At 40.6% G+C, this 14,397-nt stretch overlaps 1 protein-coding gene across 5 annotated transcripts in view; it reads left to right on the forward strand.

Moving 5' to 3' along the window:
• Positions 1–8,926: 8,926 nt before the first annotated feature.
• The window catches only part of LOC134643110 (protein NLRC3-like), a 48,377-nt gene continuing 42,906 nt past the window's right edge, over positions 8,927–14,397 (forward strand). For 3 of the 5 annotated variants that reach the window (XM_063495341.2, XM_063495339.2, XM_063495343.2), the window contains exons 1-4: positions 8,927–9,020; positions 13,489–13,609; positions 13,694–13,795; positions 14,158–14,256. In XM_063495341.2, the coding sequence (XP_063351411.1) occupies positions 13,521–13,609; positions 13,694–13,795; positions 14,158–14,256 (290 nt within the window). In that variant the 5' untranslated portion in view covers positions 8,927–9,020; positions 13,489–13,520. Of the gene's footprint in view, positions 9,021–9,150; positions 9,168–13,488; positions 13,610–13,693; positions 13,796–14,157; positions 14,257–14,397 lie in introns of those variants that run through there. The other 2 variants (XM_063495340.1, XM_063495342.2) reach the window with 2 other exon arrangements.

The following is a 14,397-nucleotide window of genomic DNA, read 5'->3' on the forward strand; positions in this document are numbered from 1 at the left end:
AGTTGCTGTTTGTGTCTGTGAACCCGAAGCTTGTCCTCTCTTAAAATCTGGGCTTTGTCCTGTTACAGCGGATGAGCCTCAGGCAGCCTTTCAGCAGCTCTCCTTGAGCTGTTTCACCATCTCTCCTTAGAGTTCAGGTCTCTGCTGAGGGAGTTTGCAACATTTTACGGTGGAAACACTGTCTGACTTTTCTGGAGGTCATTTAATACTTTTTTTAAGTTCAACAATTCCAACCTGATATCTTAAAGATATCAGAAATGAGTCATTCTGTTATGCTGCTGTATCAGGCATTGATATAAATTCATGTTTCTGTAGCTGATCAATAAAAATCATTGTTGTCTTCATTCATTTACAATAATTCTTTAGTCATAAAGCTTCAAACGAGCAGGTTCATATCTCAGTATTTCATCAACAACTGAGGACACTAGCGTGTCATTCCTCAGTGTAACACAATGCAGATCATACAGTTTAACAGCATTTGACACATTTCTGTATATAAAAATGTTTCAGGCTGAACAGTCCTTCAATGTTGACACTAGATCATATTTTCTACTCTTCTGTCCACTGGAGTGGGTTCAGTCTGTGAGGTGTTATCTAATGATTTCCATCATTGATACACATTAAACACAAGTATTCATAAAGCTGATAAGATGGTTCAAGATGCTGAGCTTTTAAAATGCTCTTAAATAGTCTCCTGCTGACTTGCTTGGATTTCACTTGTAAATGTACCTCAGTGTTTGATAAATAAAACCATATTAAATTTACTTTGGTCACAAAACCAGCAGAAAAATTAGATGTAACTGGTGTTACTGGCGTATTTAGAGCGTCCTGTTGTCATGAAATTCCCTTCATGGTTTTGAACAGGACTCACGGAGAACGCTGAGTTGTTAATCAATGCTTAAGTCATTAACCTACAGTCAAAAATGTCACCAAATGTTTCCCAAAAGTATTATTTCTCTTATGTGTGTTTTGTCAGGTTTGTTTCATGAATATTTCTCAGACAGAAGAAGGTGATATTCCAACGGAGCTGAAAAGGAGAGCCGTTAATGGCTTACATTTGAAGAGCAGAGCAGCTGAAGAAAAGCTGTGACTCCAACATGAGATGGACACTGTGATTCATCACCTCCACCAGCAACACACTGACCTGCATTCATCCATAGATGACACTCAGGACCACAGCTGTTCTTGTTCACAGCTGCATGCAGTTAGAAAGGAAACTGTATAATGCAATGGTGATGGTCCATGTTGTTGCTCCTCCTCCACATGTTTACACGCCACAGTTTAACTCCGCCTCTCAGACAGTCAGGTCACCTGATCTGCATGTTTTGCTGTATGATGACGTCATCTTGACGTTGACGAGGAGAAAAACTAGTTTTGTCCTGCAGATGGCGATCTTGCACCGTGTTCAGAGAGCCGACACTTTGATGATGCTGCTCTACTCAACTTACTTTAGCCTGTGTTGGACTCTATATGAGCAGCTTCACTCTGGTTTCACTCTTAAATACACTTGTTTGATTTCACTTGCAAAAGTTGAAAAATAAATATTTTATTGCAAAATTATTTGTTGGTACATTTTTTGAGGGTCAAATATCTTGTTTGATTTGAGGAATGAACTGTTAAGGTGGAAGAAATGAACCAGGTTAAAATACTTTAAATCAGTGCAGATGTATAATGTAATGTAATGTTGATAATAGCTATAGTGGGCTTGTAATGTAAATGTGTCTGATTAAATGTGACATTAATGGTGACGCTGCATAAACCTGATCAAACAGTTCTATTAGTGGGTCTGTGTGATCAGCATCAGTGGGTTAAGGTGAGGCCTTGACTAGTAGAACGTCATGTTGGTGTATGACAACACATGAGCCAACATCAGACTCCGAGCGCTACGATGCTAAAGATCAGAAGATCCAGTGTGACATCATCGTTACCTGGCAACAGAAGCCCTCATCTGACTTTATTGGAGGATATTTACACCAGCAACACTGTTTAGTTTGATATGACGGATTAACAACATGCTGTGATATCCAGTTCATCTGTAATAGATACTGGATCTAATCAGTCAGCAGATATTTGATCAGCTTATTTATGAATGAACCCTGAAAACGTGATGGCAGGTGGCAGATTGGAGTCCACATGAAATATAGGCTGTATGAAGACTGGAAATATAGATGATACAAATATGCAGCCAAACATTTGTGGACATGGATAAACTCTCTGATCCAAAAAGCAGGAAGTGACACAGCTAGAAAATGAAAGTGTGTAACAGCTGAAGTCAAATGTAATGCAGAGTTGAATCTGCACTTGGATCCATGTGTGAAAGGTCCACATGTAGGGATCACATGAGTCCTGATGTACGGTGGCCCTGAAGTGCAAACCACAAAAACAAATCACAAAACGCACAACAAATTGAAAAGCGCAAAAACAAATCTCTTAACGCAAAAACAAATTGAAAAGCGCAAAAACAAATTGAAAAGCGCAAAAACAAATTCACTTAACGCAAAAACAAATTGAAAAGCGCAAAAACAAATTCACTTAACGCAAAAACAAATTGAAAAGCGCAAAAACAAATCACAAAACGCACAACAAATTGAAAAGCGCAAAAACAAATTCACTTAACGCAAAAACAAATTGAAAAGCGCAAAAACAAATCACAAAACGCACAACAAATTGAAAAGCGCAAAAACAAATTGAAAAGCGCAAAAACAAATTGAAAAGCGCAACAACAAATTGAAAAGCGCAACAACAAATTGAAAAGCGCAACAACAAATTCACTAAGCGCAACAACAAATTCACTAAGTGCAACAACAAATTCACTAAGCGCAAAAACAAATTCACTAAGCGCAAAAACAAATTCACTAAGCGCAACAACAAATTCACTAAGCGCAACAACAAATTCACTAAGCGCAAAAACAAATTCACTAAGCGCAAAAACAAATCACAGAACACACAACAAATTGAAAAGCGCAAAAACAAAAACCAAACCGGAAGAGGTAGGTACCAATGCTGCAACAACAGGCATCACTGATTGGATGATGGATCCGGTAGCCTTTTGAACCGGAAGTTGTTCTGTTCGGAAGTTTGGTGACTGCTCTAACAACTTTTTTCCACAACTTGGACAAAACATGTTGGCTGTATTCCAATTCAGGGTCTGCAGCCTTAATGGATGCATTTTAAGGCCGATTACGTCACAGCGGCGCGCCGAAGGCTGTTCCAATTCAAAGGCTGCTCGAAATGCGGTCCTCAAATTCGGCCTTCATTTCCCTGAATTTTAAGGCTGTGGCGGGGTAGACTTCGTGGCCCAACATATTCCACAATTCATAGCGCGGCAGTCACTGTGGATAATTTTGCCGCTGACGGCAGAAGCGTAGCGGCCGAAGAGTAAACTGTTAAACGTAAGTACTGAATATGATGTCACTTTTTTATGTGCAAATATTTAATAATGAGGAACATTAAAACATTACTGTTGGCCAGATGTCGTTATTTGCCATTAGCGATGTTTGTACTTTCAGCGTTTACTTTGTTTTAAAGCATTTAAAATATAATAATACAATAGTTGACCTTAATCTTACAGAGAATGTGATGATTTTATGGATAATTAAAGTCAGTCATATATCCACAAACACAACAAGCTGAAAGTCAGTGATGCTGCTCGGTTTGCAGTCCTGAATATCACGGCACAAGCAGGATCCACTGCACTGTTAATGTTAGCTATGTTATATTGCTGCCTCTGTTCGGTGGTGTCGAGCCAAACGGACTTTAACGTGTGTTTGAACGAGCTGACGGTTCACTCGTTAAGCTGAAAGAAAGATGCTTTAATCACAGGAGTCACACATGTGTCCACTGGACCATCTGGGACTCTTCTTGTTTAGCACTCGTAATAACACAAACACTAAATCCTCCTTCTCTTGTGCTGTTTTGTAGCAGTGTATACACCTGAGACTGTCACCTGTCTGTCTGTCCTGCACTCTCTCTCTGTTTCTTTCTCTCTGATTGTGGAATAAAAGTATGAACATGTGCTTATAAGTTACACTTGTGTTTGAAACCTGCAGCTTATCACACATTTGATTTCCATGTGTGACAACTGCAAGTGTCCAGAGTGAGGACAGACTGAGGGACCCACTGCTGCACATCATCTGTGAGGCTTTGCACCCCTGATGATCCACCAGGACAAACTCAGCAGTGTGTGAGGAAGAGGAGGAGGAAGAGCCAGCAGCAGCTGACAGATGGAGAGAATAGACAGACTGTTCCCTGTTTGTGAAGGACTGCTAGGAAAGTTTAAACTAACTAATTATCTGTCCTGAATCATTATTAGGTAATGTTCACATAATTTGATCATCCCAGTGTTTTCAGTGTGGGAGAAAGTACTCAGGGCCTTCAAGTTAAACACTATGAAAGGCAGCAACAAGTTTAATATTCAGAAACCTAAAGTATGTATCAGCAGCAGAATGGAGCTAAAAATAAATGTTTGTTTCAGTTCTATGAAGCTTTGAGTATTTTGGATTAGTAGTACTGCTGTGTTTGTTGCATCATATTGCTGTAATTGTTTATATGCTTTATATATTCTGAGGTAAGTTGATCTATAGTGTTACATCATATTCTATAAGGATGTTATGTGTTTGTATACTTTCTGCCCAGTTTGACCCATTTAGCAGAAGTCAGTCTGTTTAAGGCTCTGATATCTATTCTGTATGACTTAAAGCAGTTATGACATGGTCTGATTTTCTCACCCAATAAAGGAATATTTAATATATCAGTCTACTCTTTATTTTATCAGCAACAGTTATCACAGCTCGTACATTTTCTTTTTACACATATATGTAAGCATTGAGCCATATTTAGTAATGCCAACATATTACACGGACAATATTTGTCTCTTATATATAATACATCTACATATACACTGTCAAAGATACTTGTCTTTGAGTGAAGATTTAAGGCGATAGGACATATAAATAACTGCAACTTGAATCTTTACTGAAGCTCAGTAAACATGAATTTCACTCACATGTGCTGTACCAGTGTACCTGCACATGTGATGTGACAATAGAAGTTATTTGATTTGAGAGTTCAAACTCACTGCTGTAATAACTTATGATTAATATAATAACTATAATATTGGCCATATCATATTTACACTGACTTCAGTCTCATGAACAACATTAGCTAATTGTTATTTACTAGCTAATCTTAAATGACTGTTCAGTACAGATATGAAGGCCAGCAATCATATTTTACAGTCCTGTGGTCTCAGCCTCAGATACTTATTAAATCATACAAAGCTCGTGTAGAAACAAACACACGAACAAAATATGTTCTCCTTCATTTCCGTCAAAGCTGTATGAAACGTTTCCAGCGGTTGGTGTTATGGTTGCTAGGCAACCTGGGCAGCGCGACGGAGGCTAGACCGTCCCATTTCACAAGCCTCGCACTTCTGGCCTTAGTGGTCTTTGAGTACGCGGCCCTTGAGGATCGTTGAGGCTGCGTACTTTAAGGCTGCAGACCCTGAATTGGGATACAGCCGTCGACTGCTCTTTCTCATAACCACGTTCGGCAGAACAACTTCCGGTTCAAAAGGCTACCGGATCCATCATCCAATCAGTGATGCCTGTTGTTGCAGCATTGGTACCTACCTCTTCCGGTTTGGTTTTTGTTTTTGCGCTTTTCAATTTGTTGTGTGTTCTGTGATTTGTTGTTGCGCTTAGTGAATTTGTTTTTGCGCTTAGTGAATTTGTTTTTGCGCTTAGTGAATTTGTTGTTGCGCTTAGTGAATTTGTTGTCGCGCTTTTCAATTTGTTGTTGCGCTTTTCAATTTGTTGTTGCGCTTTTCAATTTGTTGTTGCGCTTTTCAATTTGTTTTTGCGCTTTTCAATTTGTTTTTGTGTTTAGTCAATTTGTTGTTGCGCTCTTCAATTTGTTGTTGCGCTTTTCAATTTGTTTTTGCGCTTTTCAATTTGTTTTTGCGTTTAGTCAATTTGTTGTTGCGCTTTTCAATTTGTTTTTGCGCTTTTCAATTTGTTTTTGCGTTTAGTCAATTTGTTGTTGCGCTCTTCAATTTGTTGTTGCGCTTTTCAATTTGTTTTTGTGCTTTTCAATTTGTTTTTGCGTTTAGTCAATTTGTTTTTGCGCTCTTCAATTTGTTGTTGCGCTTTTCAATTTGTTTTTGCGCTTTTCAATTTGTTGTTGCGCTTTTCAATTTGTTGTTGCGCTTTTCAATTTGTTTTTGCGCTTTTCAATTTGTTTTTGCGCTTTTCAATTTGCTTTTGCATTTAGTGAATTTGTTGTTGCGCTTTTCAATTTGTTGTTGCGCTTTTCAATTTGTTGTTGCGCTTTTCAATTTGTTTTTGCGTTAAGTGAATTTGTTGTTGCGCTTTTCAATTTGTTGTTGCGCTTTTCAATTTGTTTTTGCGTTAAGAGATTTGTTGTGCGTTTTGTGATTTGTTTTTGTGGTTTGCACTTCAGGGCCACCGTACTGATGTTTGTCAGTGCAGCTTGATACCTCCATCTACTGTGGGCTACATATACTGGGCTGGTAGCTCCATAGTGTTGCAAAGAAACTATTCAATGTGCAAATTTAAAATCAGAGGCTCTTCTAACACAGGAGCCATGTTGAGTTTAGATCACAGCGACCACCGGCAGTCTGAAATGGAATGAAGCCCATTGACAGCCAGCAGGTCTAAACAGGAACGCAGCCATTTGTATGCGTGGCAATGATGTGGCTGCAGCTGACACAGGATTGGTTCAAACTAAACATCATTTCACAGAGTTCACAAATAAACTCACGTTTTTATCTTTGAAGATCATCATAAAGTAGAATTGATGGTCCAGCAGACAACAGCAGGAGGTTTGAGCCCTTCTGATGCAGCAGAAACAGGATTTGGAGGAAGATGTTAATAGATTAGAAAGAATTGTACACTGTGAATCAATGCAAGTCTTTCTAGATAGACAGATCTTTAATAATCCCTCAGGTAGGTTCCTCTGGGACAGTCACAGATAGAGACACCAATTCTGACGTCCTTTGAAAGTTTTCATCACTCGTCATGTACACAGATGTTAATTCTACATATTCCTAGTACTGAACTCTAAATCAATATGAAGAAAATGCTCCTACTAATCTGCATATATGTTGATATCAAATCCTTTTCCAGCACATGAATAAATCTCTATAAATCTTTCAGTCTGATCAGAATGGGCACAGTGTTGTTATTGCAGCACTCCCTGATGTTTGAAAAGCTAAATGTCCATTTTAAAGTGCTCGTGTGTAGGATTGTGTTTCCTTCCTTTGTGCAGTTCTTACAGTAAACATGTTTGAATGTTTCCTGTTCCCCTGATGCTTCTTCCTGTTGGATAAAGTTGCTTTGAATAACATGTTCTTATAGGTTTCAATGAACTTCAAACTGGGATCCACTTACAAAACTGTCTCATTTTATTGGAACGATCCACATTTGCATCCATTCACGGTACATTTGACATCTGAACACGTTTGTACACATGATGAAAGGACAGATGGTGTTTGTGTGTCCTTCTTAAACTTAGTGTGAATGTTTCATCATGTAGAACTACTTAGAACAAAGTCTTTGGGAACATTTGGAGAACACGTTTAGGAAAGTAACATCCTGGTAGAACATTTTCTTAAAGCAAAGCAGAGCTGCAACATGACTGTGAGGATTCACAATAATAAAGTCACAATACTTTATTATTATGAAGACTAAATTGCAGCTTAATGCTGCCAATGAATACACATGTTCTTTGTGAAAGCATGAGCACAGCTGACATGCACCACACTGACCCCACTCGCCCCATTTCTTCATCCACTTCTTGCTCTTGTGCTTGAAATGAGACGCAGACGCAGCAAAAGTCAGAGGCTCTAAAATCCACAAAAAGGGGGCTTGTTAGATCAGGATATTGATGTGATCCATAGAAAACATGGATAATACACCACTTTATTTGAAGACATCTGTAGCACTGCCTCAGGATGTTTCCACAGACTCCTCTGTGCACCTAAAGAAAAGGTCAAAGGTCAGCAGCACATGTAATTGGGACAATTCTTCATTTACAAACAACAGTCGCACAAACTACACAATGATTTTCCTCCAATTAGGACTTTTCACTTGCAGAAATGGTCCTGTGTGATTTCTAGGCTGTGATATAAAAACTAGTTCCTAATGGCAGCGATTCACTCAGTAAACATGTGTTTCCTTCACCAACCTCACACACAGATCCAATAAGATCAGGAAGTGGGCAGTATAGTACAATATGTGTTATTTTGTATCTATTCCCGAACAGAGATACGCAATTTTCTCCGTGACTGCAGCTGTCAGTCAAAGCTGCTATGATTACGTTACACCCCAATTCAACATCGCCGCGGTAGGAATTAGAATCAAACTGATGGGACAGGAGACCCCAACACAACAGTGTGATGAGAACTTTTGATAACAAAAGAAAGAATCTTTGGAAAAAAAAATTTCCGAGGAGAATTAATTTATTTTAGTCTGACCCCAGTCCCATCCGCTAACATGGAGGAGGCGGGGTTTATGACCTATACTGCAGCCAGACACCAGGGGGCGATAGAGACGTTTTGGCTTCATTTTTGGGGAGCTGTCGCGTCGTCCATGTTTTCTACAGTCAATGGCTTCAAACAGAAAAATAAGCGGAAATAAATCAGCTCTGCACAAACAGCCGCCTGTCATTTTTATTATGGTCTGTGCAGACTAACGTGTGCTGTCCATTCACTCAAACTAAATCTATTCAGTGTTTTTCTACGCTCAATAGAAAATCTTATGTGCTGCGTTCACTGACTCCATCCTCTCTGACTGTTACTGACACTCAACACAGCCACAGGCTGACCGCAGCGGAGTGACATGGAGTGCTGTGATTGGTCAGAATGTTTGTGACGGGCGGTCCCTGTTGCAGGTGGGTTGTGGACCCTCTGTCCCACAAGCCCCTCCCTGGTTTTTCCTTCCCAAAGTTTTTCTCTCCTGAACTTTGACGCTGATCGTCTCCGTGTGAAGCTCCGTGTTAAGGTAACGTTAGCAGTCTGTAATGTTTCCTGGCTAACATCAGCTGTGTGCAGCTTAGTTCAGCACAAATCTGCCGCTCCATAGTTCACGGTAACGGACTCACAGCTGGACTAAGAGGCCGACCCGCCGTGAGCTCTGAGTGAGGCCGCTGTACATAACGTGGAAACAGATGTTTCTGCTGAAAAAAGGAAACATGCTGTGAAGATTTGGTCTGTCGTTTGTTTCTCTGCTCACTCTGCTGTCACTTTGTGTTCAAGAGAAACCCAGTTTTCCGTTAGTCTCAGTGTTTCAGGCTCTGAGTGTTTGTGTAGTAATCTGGAATCTCCTGAAAGAAACCACACGAAAAATGTAAAGTTAAGGTAAAGCTGTTTGTCATCGTGTGTCTGGGATGAAGCCACATCAGAAACACGCATTCCTCCGCAGGCCCAGCGTCATTACGTCACTGACTTATTCAGGAGAACAGCCAGAAACTCCCACACAGTGTTGCCAACTTAGCGACTTTGTCGCTATATTTAGCGAGTTTTCAGACCCCCTTAGCGAGTTTTTCTTTTCTAAAAAGCGACAAATCTGGCGACTTTTTCTGGTGTTATTGGAGACTTGTGACGACTGTTTGACGTGAAAGCACGTATCGTTCTTACTGTCAACAAGCAGCGGATCTGGAACACCGGGGGCACCTCGCCGGTGCCAAAGCGCTCACGCAACAGTCTACCCCAGCTGCTGTCAGAGCAGGACACGTTCACCTCTATGCAGTGGCGGTCCTAGCCTTTTTGGTGCCCTGGGCAGTCACTCCCTCCAACATATTTTATTGTAAAGACTGTTGTTGGAACCATATTGAATTTAACCAGATAAACATACACACACACACACACACACACACACACATATATATATATATATATATATATATATATATATATATATATATATATATATAGAGAGAGAGAGAGAGAGAGAGAGAGAGTATGCATAGTAGAATGGCTTACAAACAGCCAATATAATGAGAAAGGACAAATCAGCAATTGACAATGATTAATTAATATTGTGCTGAACACAGTCCAAAAGACTCAAAAAGCTAAATCAGTGTTTACTGTTTACTCTCATAGCCAAGTGGCTAACAAACGTAAACAGACGTTTTCACTATCCCTACTAATTGATGTTATCTTGTTGTATCTGTGTTGTGGTCAGTGCTATCCTCCATGCTGTTGCATGCTGGGGCAGCAGGTTGAGGGTCGCAGATGCCAACAGACTAAATAAACTGATCCACAAGGCCAGTAATGTGGTGGGGATGGAGCTGGACTCCCTTAGGGTGGTGTCTGATGTTGTCCAAGTTAAGGACAGGTACATCCTTTTTACACACACCCTTTTCTACTCTGGAATATACTTGTCAAGTTTCTTAATATTTATTTATTTATAATAATTAATTCTTGATATTTATAATTGAGTGATCTGTATATATTAGTGATATTTCTTAAATGTGTCAAATCTCTAACATAATGTATTGTTTGGAGTTTAGTCTGTTACTGTTACTATTTTTACCATTTCTTCTTGGAGCAACTGTAACCCACATAATTTCCTTAGGGATTAATAAAGTATTCTGATTGTTTCAGGATGACCTGCCATTATCCAATGACACATCTGCTTACCTGGATCTTTTGCTCGTTTCTCCTCCTCCTCTTTTCTCTTTTTTCTAAACTGAGCACCTGATGACTTTGAACTTTTCTTGTCCATCTTGGTTTTAATTTTGCACTCCAGTATGAACACCCATCCCCCAACCCAAGGATCACCACAACATAATCTAATAGACCTACACCTCAGTTCACAGATTCACTTTGTGTAGAGTTTATTTCTGGGGTTTCACACAACCCAGGATTCAAATCATGAACACATAATGGGCTTTACATCATTATGAATGAAATGTGCTCTATTTGGAAGCAGCCCCCCTCCCCTTTCGACAGTTTGTGTGTCAAACTGTAAATTATAAATTTTAAATTGTTATTGATCCCTTTACCCCTGGTCCTAAAGTGTGTATTTATTTTCTTACTCTTCTTATATTTATTGTTTGTTTACTTGCACTGCTGTAACTGGAGCCTCGTCGTCTCGTCTCTCTATATACTGGACTGTATGTAGCGGAGATGACAATAAACTTTACTTTGACTTCAGCAGCGAGCAGGCGCACCGAGGGCTCTCGCGCTCACTTTTCGTGTATAGAATTTCAAAAAAACATCGGTGCAAATTATAAGTCTGTATCATAATGTCTGGTGTTTTCGTGTTTGTTTTTTTGTTTTTATTTTGTTTTATTTTGCGAGTTGGTTATTAGATGCTGCTCTAGCCAGAAAATCCCCCGCCGCCCCGCCCTCTCCTCCCTGTGCTGCAAGCAGGAGGCGCACCTCGCAACAGGCGACAGAAAACCGCCTGCAATCACAAAAATGCGCTGGCATGATGTCGGTGCAGCATGGGTGCGAGCAACTTTTTTTTTGCCGATGCCCGTGATGCCGCCCTGGGCAACTGCTCATGTCGCCCATATCAAAAACCGCTACTGCCTGTATGCATCCAAACTGTCTCTATGTATGTCTCTTCTATGATGTTATTTCTCTCCTACAGCGTGGGTTACAATAACATAAGCATGACCAATTATGCAAATTAGGCGATGACGTCATTTAGCGACTTCTAGTGGCTTTTAGGACAACCAATAGTGATTTTCCTTACTGAGGAGTTGGCAACACTGCTCCCACACCTGTGTCACACTGATTCATGAAGTCATGCAGCTGCACACACTGATGTCAGCGCTGAACAGCTGCACAGCCTCTCTCTGCTCTCAGTGCACACAGGTGACAGTCGGTAACCATGGTGACAGGTGACAGTCCCAATAAAAGATCTCAGCTCATTAACAGAGAAACCTGTCTCTAGAGTAATACAATGTGATGCACAGATTTACACACGTGTGCAGTGATTTGTGTGTTTCATCTGAGGACTCACAAGTGTAGGGATGGGTATTGATAAGATTTTCACGATTCCAATTCCATTTTCGATTCTGTTTAACGATTCGATTCTTTATCGATTCTTTTTAAAAAGGAGAACACTAAGGTCGATTAGCTTAGAACTTTGTTTATATTTTCTCTTTGAACAAGATAGAAATTTAGGAGTAACATGGCCTTACAAACCCAACAGTGAGATCTTAAGAGATCCACAGCCTACGGCTCTTCAATGGGATGTCACAGAAATAAATATTCTTCTGTAGCAATAACAAAGTATAACATAAATTATTCTGTAGCAATTACACAAGAATATCCAGTAATGCCCCTGCCTACAATTAAACACATTCACTTACTGAAAATTGGGGGCATCTGCTGTGGCAAATGCCTTTGACCACAAACTTGGTCACTGCTCGGTGACATTCGTCTATCCTGGCCTGAAAGGAGACGCTACCGGTAGACTGCAGCAACAACTGCCAGACAGACTCTGTCTGTCTCATCATGGTCGCCTAAATGCACAGTAATGGCAGGTTTTGTAATAAAGCAGATCGCGCTAACATAATATGCACTGTTAGTTGATTATTTACCTGCCGCATTAACGGGAGAGGACGTGCAAACATTACCGCTGCTGCTGGTTGAGATTCACGAGTCCGGAGCGGAATTAAAAACACGACATTCATTTAAGGTTATCGCGTGTTTTGTGAGCAAATGCTTTTGCAGATTCGTAGTGTTTCCTCTCTTAAATGAAATATCTACTTTGCAAGTATTGCAAGTTGCCCTGTTGTCATCCGTCCTCGTAAAGTATAACCAACCTTTTTAGCGTTTGAGCCGCCATGTTTCCTGCCAGGTAAATGACGCTCCGCAACGTGGTGACGTCATTCGGGGTGACTGGAATCGATAAGGGAAGTGTTTGCAAAAATGGCAAACAATTCCAAGGAATTGAAACAGTGGGAACAGTGGGTTTTCGATACCCATCCCTACACAAGCGTGTGCTTCAATCCACACATCGCAACCTGAGTATATTCTCATTATTTACACTCAGTTTATTAAGTTCAGCTTCACCAATCAAAAACCTTCCTGTGCACAAATATCTAAAACATCTCGCTCCACATGTCCACGTGCAGCTTTGAGACAAATGTCACACTGCCAGCTCCATGCAGCTTTTAAGCTTTACTTTTCACTCTAATGTTTTATATCCATTTTCTGAGCAGCATTAACATGAGCTAGCTTAGCTAGCAGAGCAGTTAGAGTATGAACTCTGTAAGCAGTCAGCTTGGTCCTGGACATTGTTACTGACATAAAGCTGCTCTCTGCAGCCATGTTTGACCTTTGTAGGACTACAGTAATGGAGGATTTGGAGGCTGAACTCGGCTCTGTGACACTTTCTGTAGTGAAGTGATGAAAGCTGTGTCTCAGATGGATGTTAGTCCAACACATCAGACACGACCTCTGCAGCTCTCAGTTGATGTGCACATGAATGATTTGTGTTTCCTCTGCAGGTAGAAAGTGTGTGTGAGCTGAATTGAGCAGCATGGATCAGTGTGAGGACAGAGAGGAGGGAGTCCCTCCCTCTAAAAGCACTCTGTGTGGGGAACATGAGAGCCAGACCAAAGCTCAGAGGTGAGATGACCATCTCTAACTGTCCATGACTCTACTCCATGTCACAGCTCAGCACTCACATCACTGCTCCATCACTGTTCACAGGAACCCACCTGGACCTCCACCCAGCTGTGTGTCCTTACACAGTGACTGGTCTGCAGACCGTCCCATCAATTTTAAAGCCCAGCCTGTGTCTGCTGCAGAGAGGTGAGCTGTTAGTAATATGAACTCTTTGATGTCAGTTTATCTCATTTAAATGAACTGCTCGATGTTTCCTGGTCTCTAGACTGCATCTCAAAGGAAGTCACTGAACCTTTATTCCTTTATTCTATAAAACATGTCCACCATTTAAACTCCTGCTGCTCACAGTGGGACCATCAATAGTCCTGCACTGTGTAAATGACCTCTGGGTGGCGCTCTGTTCTTACTATGTAAAACAGTAGTTCGGAGTTTCCTTCTGCTCATGCTCAACCTGCAAACCTGTTTCTCTTTGGGATGATGAAGGTGATCTAAGTCTTCATCAGCTTCTGTGGCTCCAAATGGAAAAACACATTTTTCTTCTCTAACAGACCTGCTGGACCTGAACCCAGCTGTGTGTCCTTACAGAGTGACTGGTCTGCAGATCGCCCCATTAATTTTAAAGTCCAGCCTGTGTCTGCTGCAGAGAGGTGAGCTGTTAGTAACATGAACTCTTTGAGTTGGTTGGTTGCTAATAGACATAGATTAGTTTATGTTAGCTAATTAGAGACAGAAGCATTGAGTTAGTGGTGAATAAAAAAACACTGAAGCTAAAAATCTGTCTCACTGTT

The sequence above is a fragment of the Pelmatolapia mariae genome, linkage group LG15 (genome assembly GCF_036321145.2).
Source record: "Pelmatolapia mariae isolate MD_Pm_ZW linkage group LG15, Pm_UMD_F_2, whole genome shotgun sequence".
Taxonomy (NCBI): domain Eukaryota; kingdom Metazoa; phylum Chordata; class Actinopteri; order Cichliformes; family Cichlidae; genus Pelmatolapia; species Pelmatolapia mariae.